The sequence below is a fragment of the Lissotriton vulgaris genome, chromosome 1_1 (genome assembly GCF_964263255.1).
Source record: "Lissotriton vulgaris chromosome 1_1, aLisVul1.2, whole genome shotgun sequence".
Classification (NCBI taxonomy): domain Eukaryota; kingdom Metazoa; phylum Chordata; class Amphibia; order Caudata; family Salamandridae; genus Lissotriton; species Lissotriton vulgaris.
In genome coordinates this window covers 1,762,911,840-1,762,926,067 of record NC_141685.1, presented here as the reverse complement: position 1 = coordinate 1,762,926,067, position 14,228 = coordinate 1,762,911,840, and the positions used below count along the sequence as shown (strand labels likewise).

Here is a 14,228-nt window from a genome sequence, read left to right as displayed (position 1 = left end):
GCAGTATTGGTAACCTGGACTCGATTAAGGCCACAAATCAAGTGTGGCATGCGCTCTTACAGGAAAAGGACGGTGTGCTGCTGTACTCCCCACTTATGCCGATAGAATGGGCGGTATGGCTTGCCCCACTGAAAGAGAAAGGAGTCACGCAAGCATTGAATAAACTGGGCATTGTAAAAATGGAGGACTTATTTATAGACGGAGTAGTTAAAACCTGGGAGCAGATTCTCTCCTCGGATATTGAGGCCTCGCTATTACTACAATTCCAATTCCACAGGGTGCGCAGTGCGCTCCTAGAGCTATTAGGGCAGACCTGGCGGAACCCCCGGAGATTCCGGAACTCACTTATGTGATTAAAACGGCGGCCCCTCACAAGTTAGTTACGAACTTAATTAGGCTAGGAGTTCAACAAAAGGAGCAACAACACTCTAAGGATAGGATTGCGTGGCAGCGCGATTTACAAATGCAGATAGATGACAGAATGTGGAAATACTGTGTACGAATACAAGGAAGCTGTCTCTCAATGGGAGACACAGGCTGATTCATTTCAAATATTTGCAGCGCGTCTATTACACGCCAGAGAGACTGCATAGGTATGGGCTTCGACAATCCCCTGAATGTGAACATTGTCATGCACAGGAGGCAGATTTCTTTCATATGGCGTTGACCTGTCCTGGTGTTAATACATTTTGGAAAGATGTTTTTTCGGAAATGAGTGAGATCTTGAGAATAGAGATGCCAGCTAATTCTGCACTGGCACTGCTGGGTTACTCCAAGCCACTACCGGTGGCATTGAGACGTCTAGCTGATATAGGCCTGTTGATAGCTAGGCGGGTAGTGGCTGTATGCTGGATGAGGGGCCCGTTGCCAACTAAGAGGAGATGGGCTAGAGATATGTTGTATTGCAGCACGCAATCGGAAACTTACAGTGAATTGCTTCCGCCTAAGGCCCGGCCCAAGGATTTCTGGAGTCTGTACAGGACATATTTAAACACTGGGGATAGTGAAGTACCAACGCAGGGTGAGGCGAATGTAGGATAGGAATCGCACACTGAAGAAAGGGAGGGGATAGCACAGGGTGCGATGAGGGACGGACAGGAACTGATGGAGGAGGAGACAGGACAAGATTAAGGGGACATATAGATGAATTCTAGAGATAGAAAGGCAGGTAGGAATTCTGGGTATAGTGGATCCCTATAGGTGGGTGGGGTGGGGGGTCGGGAGTAGGGCTCCGACCAATTGTTTACACAAAGACGTGGAACTGTAGGGAGAGCTGAGTTGTGTTGACTTGAATGTCGTAAAGGGCAGAATACAAAGTGAATGTAGGTTGCCCCTGGGACGGAAGGGGTAGGGCTGTAAGTAGGTTTACATTCATGAGGATGGGTTGAGATGGTAAGTGTCTGGTGAGGGAAGGGTGGGGGCTAGTTGGGGTTAGCTTTGTACTCTGAGGTACAAGCAAATGTTTTAAGCCTGCATTTTAGTGAGGTAGGCACGGCAATCATTGACAAGGTACTACACACCCACAGGCGAGGAGGGCGAAACAGGCCAAACACTGCGGAGCTGCAGATAAAACGGAGACTCTTGAATTGCGTATTGTTTGACTGCCGCCGGACCTCCGGGGTGTCGGCTAATTGGCTATGTATGGAGTGACCAGATGATGCAGTTTTGCTGCCTATGATTTGCTGCCCGCCTCCGGGTTGTAGGCTACATGCTGTGTGATATGATTAAGTACGTAAATAAAGGTTTTTTGAAACTTAAAAAAAACACAAGAGGTGAAGAAATGGCAGTGGTGCAAGGAGGAAAACAGGAACAGATTGATGACTGGTCCTGGGTGGCATCAGTCTTGAGCAATAAGTGTACCTAGCAAGCCTAAACATTTAAAAGAAAATAGAAAATTAAATCTAGAGATTACAGTTTGTAACCAAAAGGATTTAATTGATACAAACCCACATATGATCAGCCTCTGCTCTTGGAATGTTCATGGTTTTGATAGTTTGGGACACGACCAATGAACCGCAAACTTCTTGAAACAGCACAACCTAATATTGCTACAAGAAACCTGGAACCTTTGTAAAACTTCGATCCCAGGCTATATTGAGTTTCACGTCCTCGCTGAAAAATTATCAAAATGTGGTCACCCGAGAGGAGGCTTATCAACATACATCACCCAACAATACACATGCCAAGTAGAAGAAGTCGACACTGGGGCGAACTGGATACTAGCAATAAAACTTACGGAGAAGCTGGACCAGGGCCCATGTACTCGTAACTTATTAGTGATTAATGTTTATGTACACCCGGAAAAGAAAGAGAAAAATGAAAAATTGATAACATTATTAACTTTGATCAGGGCAATGCAAAACACCCATGAGTCTTGTTCCATGATTATCTCAGGGGATTTTAATAGCAATCTAACAAAATAATCCAAGCTAAACCGGGCTTTTTTATCTTGAACAATAATGACAATGGGGACAATGGCATACCTGTAACCTTTGTAAGCGGCAACCGGAAGTCAACAATAGACTTCACAATAATAAGCAAAAATTTGATATCGAAGGTGAGCTCATTTTCAGTGGGGCAACGCGTGGAAAGTGACCACCTTTCATTAATTACCCCCCAAAAAATGCTGGTCAGTAAGACGGAAAAACAAAACACCAGCAGTCAGTATACTAAAAATTCAATCTGCGTAAACAGAAATGGGGAGGAAAGGAAATAAAACCAACCATGGATAAATTCAAAAACAAACTGCTCAGACTAACACCGGAAGAAAAAGAAAACCCAATAAAAACATGGGAATACCTATGTGAAGTCGTAACAAGATGCCCCCCAATCGCAAATCAAATTGCGAGAAGATTCAGAACTGGGGAAAAGCCTTGGTATAATATTACCTTGAGAGAGGAAAAAAGGAAAATCGCACGAGAAGTCCGGAAGCAGGTATTAATAATAAAAAGTGGAAAAAAACAGACAAGCTGAAATTGAAATCCATGCGGAAAAAATACAAGACCATGCTGAGTAACGCAAAAACAACATACCAAGAAGAAATCTGGACCAAATTACTAATTGCCGGGAAACACAAAAACGCCCGAAAATTTTGGGGTATCATCAACAAATTGACAAAGTGTAATACCCTAAGTCAGGAGGCAGGCATTGGAGAATGTAAGTGGATCCAACATGTCAAAAACATGTTAATCGTCTAAACCTGCATTGTATATCGATTGTAAAACTTGCACTAGAAACTCTGAACATGCGGGTACTATCTTAAGAACAGGAAATAGACCACTAGAAGAAACTTCAAAGGTAACTGCGGGTTGTGACAATGGGAACATAAGGAAATCTGAAAACTCTCACTAGTAAATCAGAAAAATTAGTAGATATAGTGCCCAATACCCTAGTAACAACAGACCAGCTAAAAACAATTATAAATCGCCTGAAAAAAGAGGGGGCAGCGGGTCCCACCGGGCTTCCAAACTCCATCTTTAAACACTCACCTGAATTCTGGGCAGAATATTTAACACCACTTTTTAACGCAATTTACAACCAGCAAAAACTGCCCAGATCCTGGAACGGGAGCATAATTCACCCCATTTTCAAACAAGGTGATCACAATGAGCCTGGGAACTATAGGCTGATTTCACTGACGGATGTGGAGGCAAAACTATATGGGTCATGCTTACTATCTCGCCTTCAAGGCTTGATGGAAACCACGAATATAATACCAATGTTCCAAACGGGTTTCCGGCCAAGAACCGGTTCACTAACAAACCTGACAACCCTGTCTCTGTTGAAAGAAAAAGCAGAAAAAAGGAAGACAAGACTGTACGCTTGTTTTATAGACCTGCGAGCATCCTTCGACAGGGTGAACAGAACCCGACTGTTGGAACAACTGAGATCATGGGGCCTCCCGAAGAAATTACTGGATGCAATTATAAGCTTGTATAGTAACACCTGGGCTATAGTTAAATTGGGAGACGGTTGCAGCGTCACGGCCGAAATACAACACAACAGGGCCTGAAACAAGGCTGTGTACTGGCACCAAGTTTATTCAACCTATATAAGGCAGACATAGTCAGTCACATGGAGGTCGGGAAAGGTCATCCTCCCTATCTGTCAAAAATCCCAATCCCCTTCCTGCAGTATGCGGATGACATTGTCGTTCTGTGTCAAACGCCAATAGGCCTGCGAAGGATGATTAACAACTTGGTAACTTATTTGGAACACGAATGCTTGGAACTAAATGAAGACAAAACCAAAGTGGTCCGCATCGTGGGTCCAAAACAGACAGCATTCAAATGGTACGCAAATAGTACCCCAATAAAGGAGGAAACATCATATAAGTACCTAGGTCTGAAACTGGGGCGAGGTCAAACGATCAAAGAACACAAAACAGATGTAAAAGCAAAAACACTGTCCTTGATCTAGGCATACCGACATTTGCAAAAATAACTAAGCTGCCCAAACTACGGACATCTGCTGGAAGTGATGAAAACACAATCCCTACCCACCTTGTCATATGCATTGGCCACCTGATGTGGTAAGGAAGCGGGTCTGTTAAACAGTTTACAAACAAAGAGATAGAAAGCCGCCCTAAACCTCCCAAAATCGGCCGCACCGGCGCAGATTCGTCTAGAATTTGGCCTTTTGAACCAGAAGTTTTGCAGTATGGGAACCTTTGTGAAACTCTGCCACAAATTACGAACGTCAGAAAAAGGCTCACTGGATAACCTGTGTTGGGAAGAAATCGCCACTCAGCAGAAACAACACGTGCCAAACAGTTGGGGAGATTTTTTGTCTCAATCCTTGATCCGTATAGGAATCGAAGAAACCTGGGCCTCAATGCCCGATAGAAATACCTTTGACAAAATCACAAACAATGTTGTCAAATAAGAATCCTATCTGGAAGATAAAACAAGTACAGCAAAACGACGACACGAGTGGACTGTGATAAATTCATACTCCGGGATAAAGCCACAGACGTATCTGGAAAGTCACTTCAATAGGTTCCTAAAACAAAGATATATAAACCATCGATTAGGCCTACAGTTTTCAAAGGACTTGTTACCATCCTGGCAAAATTGTTACATTGACTTTAATTTTCGTCTATGTGGATATCAAAATGAATCATTAACTCACTTATTATGTGCTTGCCCGGCGCTTAATGATTTAAGGAGACAGCTTTTAAAGGACATTTTTAACAAATTGAACATTCGGACATGTAGGCAAGCAGTAATTCGATGGCTAGATGGATCATCTCCTATGTTGGCATGTAGGAGGGTTAAATATATGATGAAAGCCCAATCCCTCCTACAGCAAGCCTAACAGGGAATTATAGCAAAAAACTGAAATATATTTCATTTTATTCTTCATATGACCAACAGACTCAATAAAAGTAATAGTTACATATGTGTTTTTAACTTTTTAGAAATGTTTTTGTAATAATTTTTAATAATTTATACAATAAAAATTGACTTGACTTGACTTGAGTTTATAGGAAAGAATGTTTTTGGTGAGGAGAATTATATAGCAGGAAAACGATATAATTCACCAGAATAAACAGTACCTAAGCAATTCATCAAATACCTAATATAAATAAATTATAGCCAGACTGTACATAGTTTCATAAGGGATATTGTAATATTTTATATTGTTGTGCATACGTTAACTGTTCAAGGGATGATGTGTTATATTCAGCTAATCTGTATCACTGACTATAGAAAGTAGAATGTATAGTTCCCTGGTAGCAAAGGCAAGCTTGGTTAGCCAGACAGCTGTGGAGATCATGGGATATGTAGCCTTTTTCTCCCAGGAAGTTATATCAAATTTACAGAAAGTCTAATCCGTACACAAGTAGTCTGTGCACATAATGTGCTGCGGATATCGAAACAATGTCTTTGTGGAGAATTTAGCCTGAATTGCTTAAATGAAACCAGAAATAACCTGCTTGTTTCCTCCTAGTTACTTAATAGATAAGAATGTAAAAACAAATTGTGTTATAACTACCCTATATAATTGTATTAACAAAATATCTATTTTCCCTGAACAGGACAGAAAACAGTATATCTTTGGTGAAATCCTGCTGGAATGAACTGTTTGCACTCGGCCTAGCCCAGTGTGCGCAAGTAATGAACGTGGCAACCATATTAACTGCATTTGTTAACCACCTTCATGGTAGCCTTCAGCAAGGTAAAATACTTATATTGCAGTGCAGCCAGTGCACATGATTTGACAGAATGTTGTTTTCAGTTGGGATACTTTATGCTTGCTTTTTTATGCCTGGTTATTTTAACAAATAGCCACTTTACCTGTTTTGTTTTTTTAACCTAATGTATCAATTTTAGCACCCATGAAATGGAGCATAGGTACTAAAATTGCAAATTATTTGGAAACTTATCATTTTGGCATGTAGCAGTTTCAGTGGAGCCTTGCATTAAGAGAGTACCCAAAGCGTGTGCTTTTCTCTCAGATTTCCTGGAGTGTAAAATCTGCACGTGTCTTTTAGGAGAATTTCATGGTGCTGACTGCTTTGTGATTAGCTACCTCATTAAAATTTTAGAAGTAGCTCCAGTAGGTGAAACGAATAATGTACTGTACTTCTGTCTCTTTTAATAAATCAGCATTTTAAAAGTCCCTCCCAGAAAAGGATGATTACTTGGCTGGTTGCAAGGTTGATTCTTCAAACTCTTCTGCATGGCATTATTTTGAGATGTTATCAATGAATAACAAGCTAAAAATGCTCTTTATATTCTGCCATATTCTATAGCTGAATCAATGGATGTCATTTTGACTTCAGGTAAAACAAAGGCCATGCAAAGGAGTATCGCTCAGCTCATGCAAAGAGGGACAACACTGTTTATAAATGTTTTGATTTTTTTCTTTTGTAGATAAGTTGTCGTCAGAAAGAGTGAAGCTAGTGATGGACCATATTTTCAAGCTTCAAGAATTTTGCAACAGTATGGTTAAGCTAAATCTTGATGGTTATGAATATGCCTACCTGAAAGCCATCGTCCTCTTCAGCCCTGGTAAGTTTAAGTCTTTAAAGAAAAAGCGATGCATTTGTGGTTTTGGGATATTGATTTGAAACTTTAATTTAAACCTCGTCTCAGTTTGTGAAGATTTCGACCAACATATAATAATTTTATACGGGGTCTTGTATGAACACTATTCACTTCTCATTCTTTTTTTTTGAAAAATCTTTATTAACATGAAGGCAGAAGATATATTCACAATATCATATTCAGAGGCTAGTGTCATATTAGCATCGGTTATTGCCAAGATAAACTTATAAAACAAATCACATTCTGGCATGGGGCATTTATCTTCCCATTATGTACATGGATGAATTGTCAGCAACCATTTCGCACAGACTTTATCTCACCTTCATAACAAACCCATTGTATATTCTGTGATCTGTCCACCTTCAGCACAGTTATCCGTTCCTAGCAAATTCAACTAACAGAAAAAAGAAAAACAATAAAACCCAACTATTGTCATCACTCAGTAGAAGGTTATACCCGCTCAAATCCAGTTATTAGCCACTGCACATGATCAGCACGTTACTCTTGCGCCACCCCAGCTTGAACCAGAGTTCATTATTTATGCCCGCCCTTCCTAGTCCTCCTCCTCCTCTGAATCCAAGTCCTCGTCTTCCGGTAAGGGTTCACATTGTTCTCCCCTGTATTCGTTCCAGGGCTTCCACACCTTATTCCATTTACGGGGGCAGGCTCGTAGCACGTAGACCGCCCTTTCCTTCACCATTAGTAGGTCCATATTCCTGACCCACCCAGCCACCATAGGCAGTTCCGGGGTACCTCATTTTTGTGCAATGTCTCGCTTGGCCACTGTCACAGCCAACGTGACCCATAGCTGTCCATACCTGTCCAGGTCATTAGGGTCCCAAATGTTCAGTAGGCACTTACGGGGTTCAGGCAGGATTGACAGTTTAACGGCCTGGGAGACTGTGCGCATAATTTGCTTCCAGATGTCTTGGATCAGTGGGCAGTCCCATAGTGTGTGGAACAGAGTTCCCTCCTCCCCGCAGACCCTGAGGCAGAAGGGGTGTGGCGCCCTCTGTATTCTGTGAAGAAGTGTTCTGGTGTAATAAGTGCGATGCAATATCTTGAGTTGCACTAACCTGAACCTAGCCAAAATGCCTACTTCCCTTGGTGACGCAAGCGCCTCGTTCCACTCTGAGTCATCCATTTCTCCTAGTTCCCCAACCCATCTCTCTCTAAGTTTCTGCGTGGGGTCTGTCAGGTTGTTAACCAGCTTTTTATATGTGAGAGAGGTTGCCTTCTGTTCCATAAAGTCCGTCAGTAGCCTATCCTCTAGTGGCGACGATTCTGGGAGTGTGGTGTCAGGTGGAATTGCTTGTAGTAGTGCGTGTCGGATCTGCACATATCTAAATGTTTCAGTGGGGCCCAAACCATATTGTTGCTGGAGCTGTGGAAACGCAACTACCGTGCCTTTGTCCCAAAGGTCTCCTACCGTGGAAATTCCTATGTGATCCCATTGCGCGAATCCCTTACAGGACCTTAAGTTCCCTAGCGATCTTGTGTCCCACAATGGCGTCATCCTGGTGATTTTCCCCTTCCAACCCAGTCGAGATTGTGCTGCATGCCACAATGCTGCCGTATGATACGTCGGCCCGAGTAGGTTCCTAACTTGTGAGAAATTATACAGCACCGAGAGCATGCCGTCCGTCCCCAACTGTGACCAGTCCGCCTTGTACGCGGGGTCTCTCCGCGGGACGTGGATCCAGTGATTAATTATCTTAAGTTGGGACGCCCAATAGTACAATTGAAGGTTGGGTAACGCGATCCCCCCTTCATTCCAGCTGTTCACTAGTTTGTCATGCGCTATAGGGCTGGGCCGTTGCTCCACAGTAAGTTGGATACTAGTGCAGCGACTTGTTTGAAGTAACGCGGTGCCACCATATAAGGGGTATTTTCTAGCACATAGAGAAATCTGGGGAGAGCCATCATTTTATATAATGCTGCTCGCCCAAGGAGGGTCAGTGGCAGGGTTGCCCAGTATTTAACATCTGCACGTAGGCGAGCCAGAGGTGGCATCAAGTTTTCGGCATAAAAGTCCGCGGCATTATTAGTGATGAAAATACCCAGGTATTTAAAGGAGGTGGTTGCCAACGTCAGGGGGCAATCGTCTTGCAACAGTGGTTCCGGGCCGTTAAGCACGTATATTATTGATTTGGACCAATTCAGGGTGTATCCTGACGCTTTTCCGTGCTCATCGCACAGATTCAATAGGGCAGGGATGCCTTCATTAGGATTAACCATGTAAATCCGCATATCATCCGCATATAGGGAAACTTTATCCTCCCAACCTTCCTCCCAAGTGATGCCCCAAAACAGTGGCGTTGCTCTAAGCAAGATGGCCAATGGCTCTAGTACCAGCGCAAACAGTAGGGGCGATAGCGGGCACCCTTGTCTAGTTCAGCGCCCCAATGGGAACGTTGGTGAAATGTGACCATTTGCTACCACCTGTGCCACCGGTGATGTATACAGTAACCGTACCCACGCAAGATATTTCGGGCCGAAGCCCATACGAGCAAGGACTGCAAATAGATACTCCCATTCCACCAGGTCGAAAGCCATTTTGGCGTCTAGGGATAGAATTACTGCTTGTTCTGAAAGGAGATGTGCCCGAGCCAGCACCCCATGTACCCTCCGCAGATTCAGTGCCGTGCTCCTGTGTGGCATGAAACCCGATTGATCGGGGTGTATCAGGGTGTGTAGGTGCTGGGTCAAACGACTGGCCAGGAGTTTCGCCAGGATTTTCGCTTCAACGTTAAGCAAGGAAATGGGTCGGTATGAGTTGCACACAGTCGGCGGCTTAGCTGGTTTAGGAATGGCTACTATTGTGGCCGTGCGCTGGTCAAGTGGGAGTTCCGCCCTCTCCACACTCTCAACATACATATTTAGCAGGGGCTTGCTCAATACAGAAGCCGTCGCTTTATACCATTCTACGGGTAGCCCGTTGGGCCCTAGTGCCTTGCCGGATTGCAACGCCTGTATTGCCAATTGGATTTCGTCCTCCGTCAAGTCAGTGTCTAGTTCCCGCTGTGCTTCTTGTGAAAGCACGGGGATAGCAATGTGTTCGAGCAAAGCCATCGCCTCCTGTTCCGTGACGGTTCGCACCGGGGTGTATATCTCCTGATAGTGGCGTGCTAGGGTGCGCACTATTTGTTCAGGGTGTGTCTGTAGCCGGCCATCATGTGCGTAGATTCTTTGTATCCCTCTGTTACTGCCGCCCTGTTTGTCCAACCAAGCCAGCATCCTCCCAGCCTTGTCGCCCACGTCATATATTCTGTGTGCGGTGTTCGCCAGATGCCCCCTAGTAGTCGTTGTGAGGTGAGCCAGGTGTTGTTGCTGTCGGAGCTGCAGCATATGTGTTGTTTCAGGGGTGGGGTCCGACATGTGGGCGGTGTTTGCGGTGTGTAGTGCCAACTCTAATTTTGCGAGTTCACTTCTGGACTCTCGTTTATGCCCTGTGATCGCTGCTATGGCTGCGCCGCGCAGGACTGCTTTGTATGCTTCCCAAAGCATCGAGGGCGAGGAAACTGTCCCTACATTTTGGTTAAAATAGTGCGTTGTGGCTAATTTGAGTTTCTTTCTGATTCCAGGGACTGTTAAATAGTTGGGGTATATTGGGTATATTCTGGCGCGCTTCCTCTCTTTGGTAGTAAGGTGGAGGGACACTGGGGAGTGATCAGAGATGCCTCTGGGCAGAATGTCTAGTTTGTCTATTGATCCCAACCCCACCCCTAAAAATAAAAAGTAATCAATATGTGAGAGGCTATTATGTGTAGAGGAGTAGTGCGTGTATTGAGTCGCCGTGGGGTTCAACTGACGCCATACATCTGTGAGACCCAGTGCGCTCAGAAAACCCGGAAGCGTGGCAGCCCCTCTCGGGCGCTCTCGTATGGGAAAGGTGTCCAGTAAGGGGTCAGTTATTGCATTAAAGTCCCCCCCCAATGATCATATCACCCTCTGGGAGGTCAAGGAGGAACTGCCCAAGCGCCGGCAATGCTGTAGAGTGGAGTGCCGGGGGGATGTACACGGATACCACATTGAGGGGTCTCCCCTCCCATTGGCCATGTAGCGCCGCAAAACGACCCTGGTCGTCCGTCTTGCGGCTTTCAACCATAAAGGAAGAGTTCTTTTTAAGGAGTATCCCAGTGCCCCTGGATCCCGTAGTGAATTCCGCGTGTACTGCCATGGCATACCCACGTCTGTCAAGTGCTTTGCATGTAGTCCCTGCCAGGTGCGTCTCCTGAAGCATTACTAAATCAGGCCCGTGGCGTTTGATGGTTTGCAAGACCAAACCTCTTTTAATTTTGTCCCCCAGGCCTCTAACGTTCCATGTGAGCAGTTTCAGGGGGGGCACTACTGCCATTGCAGGGGCGCCCTCAGCGGGTGCATCTTGTTCCTGCTGGGCCATCAGGGCGCGCGACCAGTGTCACTGACGTGTGGCAGTGGGGTGTAACGCATATGCAACGACGTTTGCTAGGGTACCATAAGTGTACGACCTGCAGTAGGACCGTGTTCCACATGAAAGTAGTGATGACTAAGAACAATAACAGTAACATTACAACTGCTCCCCCCCACCCCCTCCCTTGCACCGCGGACGAACTCCCGCCCGCATCCCCAACTTGGCAGAGTGCTTAATCCCATCCCTAACTATCTTACTTGCTCGTGGGGTTGGTGAGTCCCCTACAGGCACCGGCCAATGCCCGCCCTACTCAGCTCCATCAGCTTCAGGGTCCCAAAGGCTGCAAGTGTGTTGTCCCTTATGCAGCATATTCAATCAAACCCTGACAGGCTGTCCTGAGTCAAGTGGGTCCCTTTCAAGATCAGATTCCAGTCCTGCGGCGCCTTCTTCGTTCGTGGGGCTACTGGACGGGTGTTCCGCCGGCCTCCCGTTGCGTTGGTTCTGGCGGTCCCCGTGTGGGCGTTGGGGTTGGCCCACCTGTCTCCATCCATCAAGCCATTCTTGTGCCACCTCCGGCGTATCAAAAAACCACGTTTTCCCGTCTGCTACAATCCGCAATTTGGCGGGGAAAAGCATCGAGTATGGTAGGCCTCTGTCACGTAGCGTCTTTTTCACTTCAGTGAATGATTTCCGGCGCCTAGCCACCTCCGCCGTGTAGTCCGGAAAGAAGGCCAAAGTCGAGTTCTGAATTTTTACAGGTGGTGAGACCCTCGCCGCTTGCAGGATGGCGTCCCTGTCTCTAAAATTAAACAGTCTAGCTAGTACAGGCCGCGGTGTGGCTCCAGGCTTGGCAGCCCCGCCAGGAACCCGGTGTGCCCTTTCAACAGAGAAAAAGTGTGACAGGCCTTTAGGTTGTAGCTTGGTTTTGATGAGGTCCTCGACGTACAAATCCATTGCACCTTTTCCCTCCGATTCCGGAAGGCCTAGGATGCGGACGTTGTTTCTCCGGGAGCGCCCTTCCTGATCGTCAAGCTTGTCCTGTAGTTGTTTGGTGACTTTTTCCATTCGCTCCATCGCTACTTGCAGGTCTGAAGTGTCCTCAATGAGCGATTTTGTAACCACCTCCACCTGAGACACCCTTTCCGACATTTTCTTAAAGTCCGCCCGTAGCAGATTAACTTCGGAAGAAATGGAGCCCACCGTTGTCTGTACTTCGGAGAGGGTTCTCATAATGTCCTCCAAGGTCACCTTTTTCGTCCCGTCTGTGTCCGGAGCTGCGCCTGTAGAGTGTCGCCCGCCACTCTGAGGGTGTCCGTGTTGGCTGTATGCAAATTTGTCGAGTTTCGCCTGCGTCGACGCACTCCTTGTACCTTTGCCTGCCATGGCTTTGTGCTTGCGAATGTATAGCCTGCGCTTGGCGGTATTCTCAGTACCACGCGTCAACGAGCTGCGTGGCCCCCTTGGGCGTCAGGCGGTGTGCAGTCGGGTGGGTGTCCCACTGGTTCCAAGGGCTCGTTCTGTCTCCCACAGGGCCCAGGCGCGCTTTAGGCGGCGGCCGCGATGATCAGTACGCCGGTCCCAGTGCTGTCTTTGTGCGGCCTGCCGCGCGGCCACCCCGGTCCCTCGTGCTCACTTTACTGTGCCGTGCCTCGGTGCTCCCGTGTTTCTTCGTTGATCCCCTGGTAGGGGTCACCCTGCATACGGTGTTCAGACTGCAGCGTTTGGGGCAACTGCTCAGTCAGCCACGGCGCCCCTCGTTGGGTCGGCCACCACTATGGACGCTCCCTCAGGATGTTCTCCCTGTGCCAGGATTCAGGGGCTCAGACCCGTCCCCCCGTTAGTCGTGAGTGAGGACTCGGGGATTAATGTCACTGCGGGAGGACGGCAGGGCCTCCGGCGCGATCGGCCTCACCTTGCAGTGCGAGTGTTGTGCCTGATCGTCTTCTCTTCCCAATATGGCGCCGTCCGAGACCCAGGGATATCTCCGTCTGCGCCGGTACTTGCACCGTGTTTTAATGGTTTAAGCAGCCAGTACTTGATGCGGCAGTCCTTCTCGCCCTCACGGGGGTTTATGCCAGCAATGCGGAGCGTTGGAGCAATCCTCGTCTCCGAGTCTTGAAGGGGCCGGCTGATGCCACCGCGCCCAAGCCGAACAGGATGTACTTCCGCCCGGGCCCGCCAGTTACGCCATGCCGGTGCGGCCAGGCAGTCACAGGCCCCAGCACGTCGCTTCAGGACGGAGCAGTTCTCGGCATCTGATTGCCGCCGGGACTGGATCAAACAGCGCCGCTCGGGCCCCCGAGCCGATGCCGCTACTTCGGGCGGGCGATAATGCGGATAGATGAACGGATTTCAATGCGGGCCGCTATGCCTTGGGGAGCTCCCACTTCAAGCTGCCGCCATGCTCGGCAGTTGGCCACGCCTTCATTTCTCATTCTTCAGTCAGTGAATGCCCTTACTAAATGTTTACATTTATTGATGATGAAGTGCAAACCTGTCTCCATATTTTAGTTTCATATGTAGTGTGCCGTTTTATCTTCAAAGGTGTATTTTATTCTCACATTGTTAGTTTACTGGCTGTATCTCTATCTCTATATACAATGCAATGTATAGTTATGTGGTTGGATACAGTGGTTCCTAACTTGGAAATGTCCCTTAACAAGAAGTCTGTGATGGTGATGCCCTGTTGGATAGTTATTGTAATAAATTGATCTATTGTCATACTTAGTGTTCAACTCCCCTGATTGCATAGAACAGCTCTGCACTAATTGACAGAGAAGACC

The 14,228-nt window shown here is 46.7% G+C and overlaps 1 protein-coding gene across 2 annotated transcripts in view; it reads left to right on the top strand.

The window, feature by feature from the left end:
* Window positions 1-14,228, top strand: part of NR2C1 (nuclear receptor subfamily 2 group C member 1) — a 477,706-nt gene that overhangs the window by 317,810 nt on the left and 145,668 nt on the right. For both annotated transcript variants that reach the window (XM_086919061.1, XM_086919062.1), the window contains 2 exons: window positions 6,041-6,180; window positions 6,879-7,016. In XM_086919061.1, the coding sequence (XP_086775187.1) occupies window positions 6,041-6,180; window positions 6,879-7,016 (278 nt within the window). The remainder of the gene's footprint in view (window positions 1-6,040; window positions 6,181-6,878; window positions 7,017-14,228) is intronic.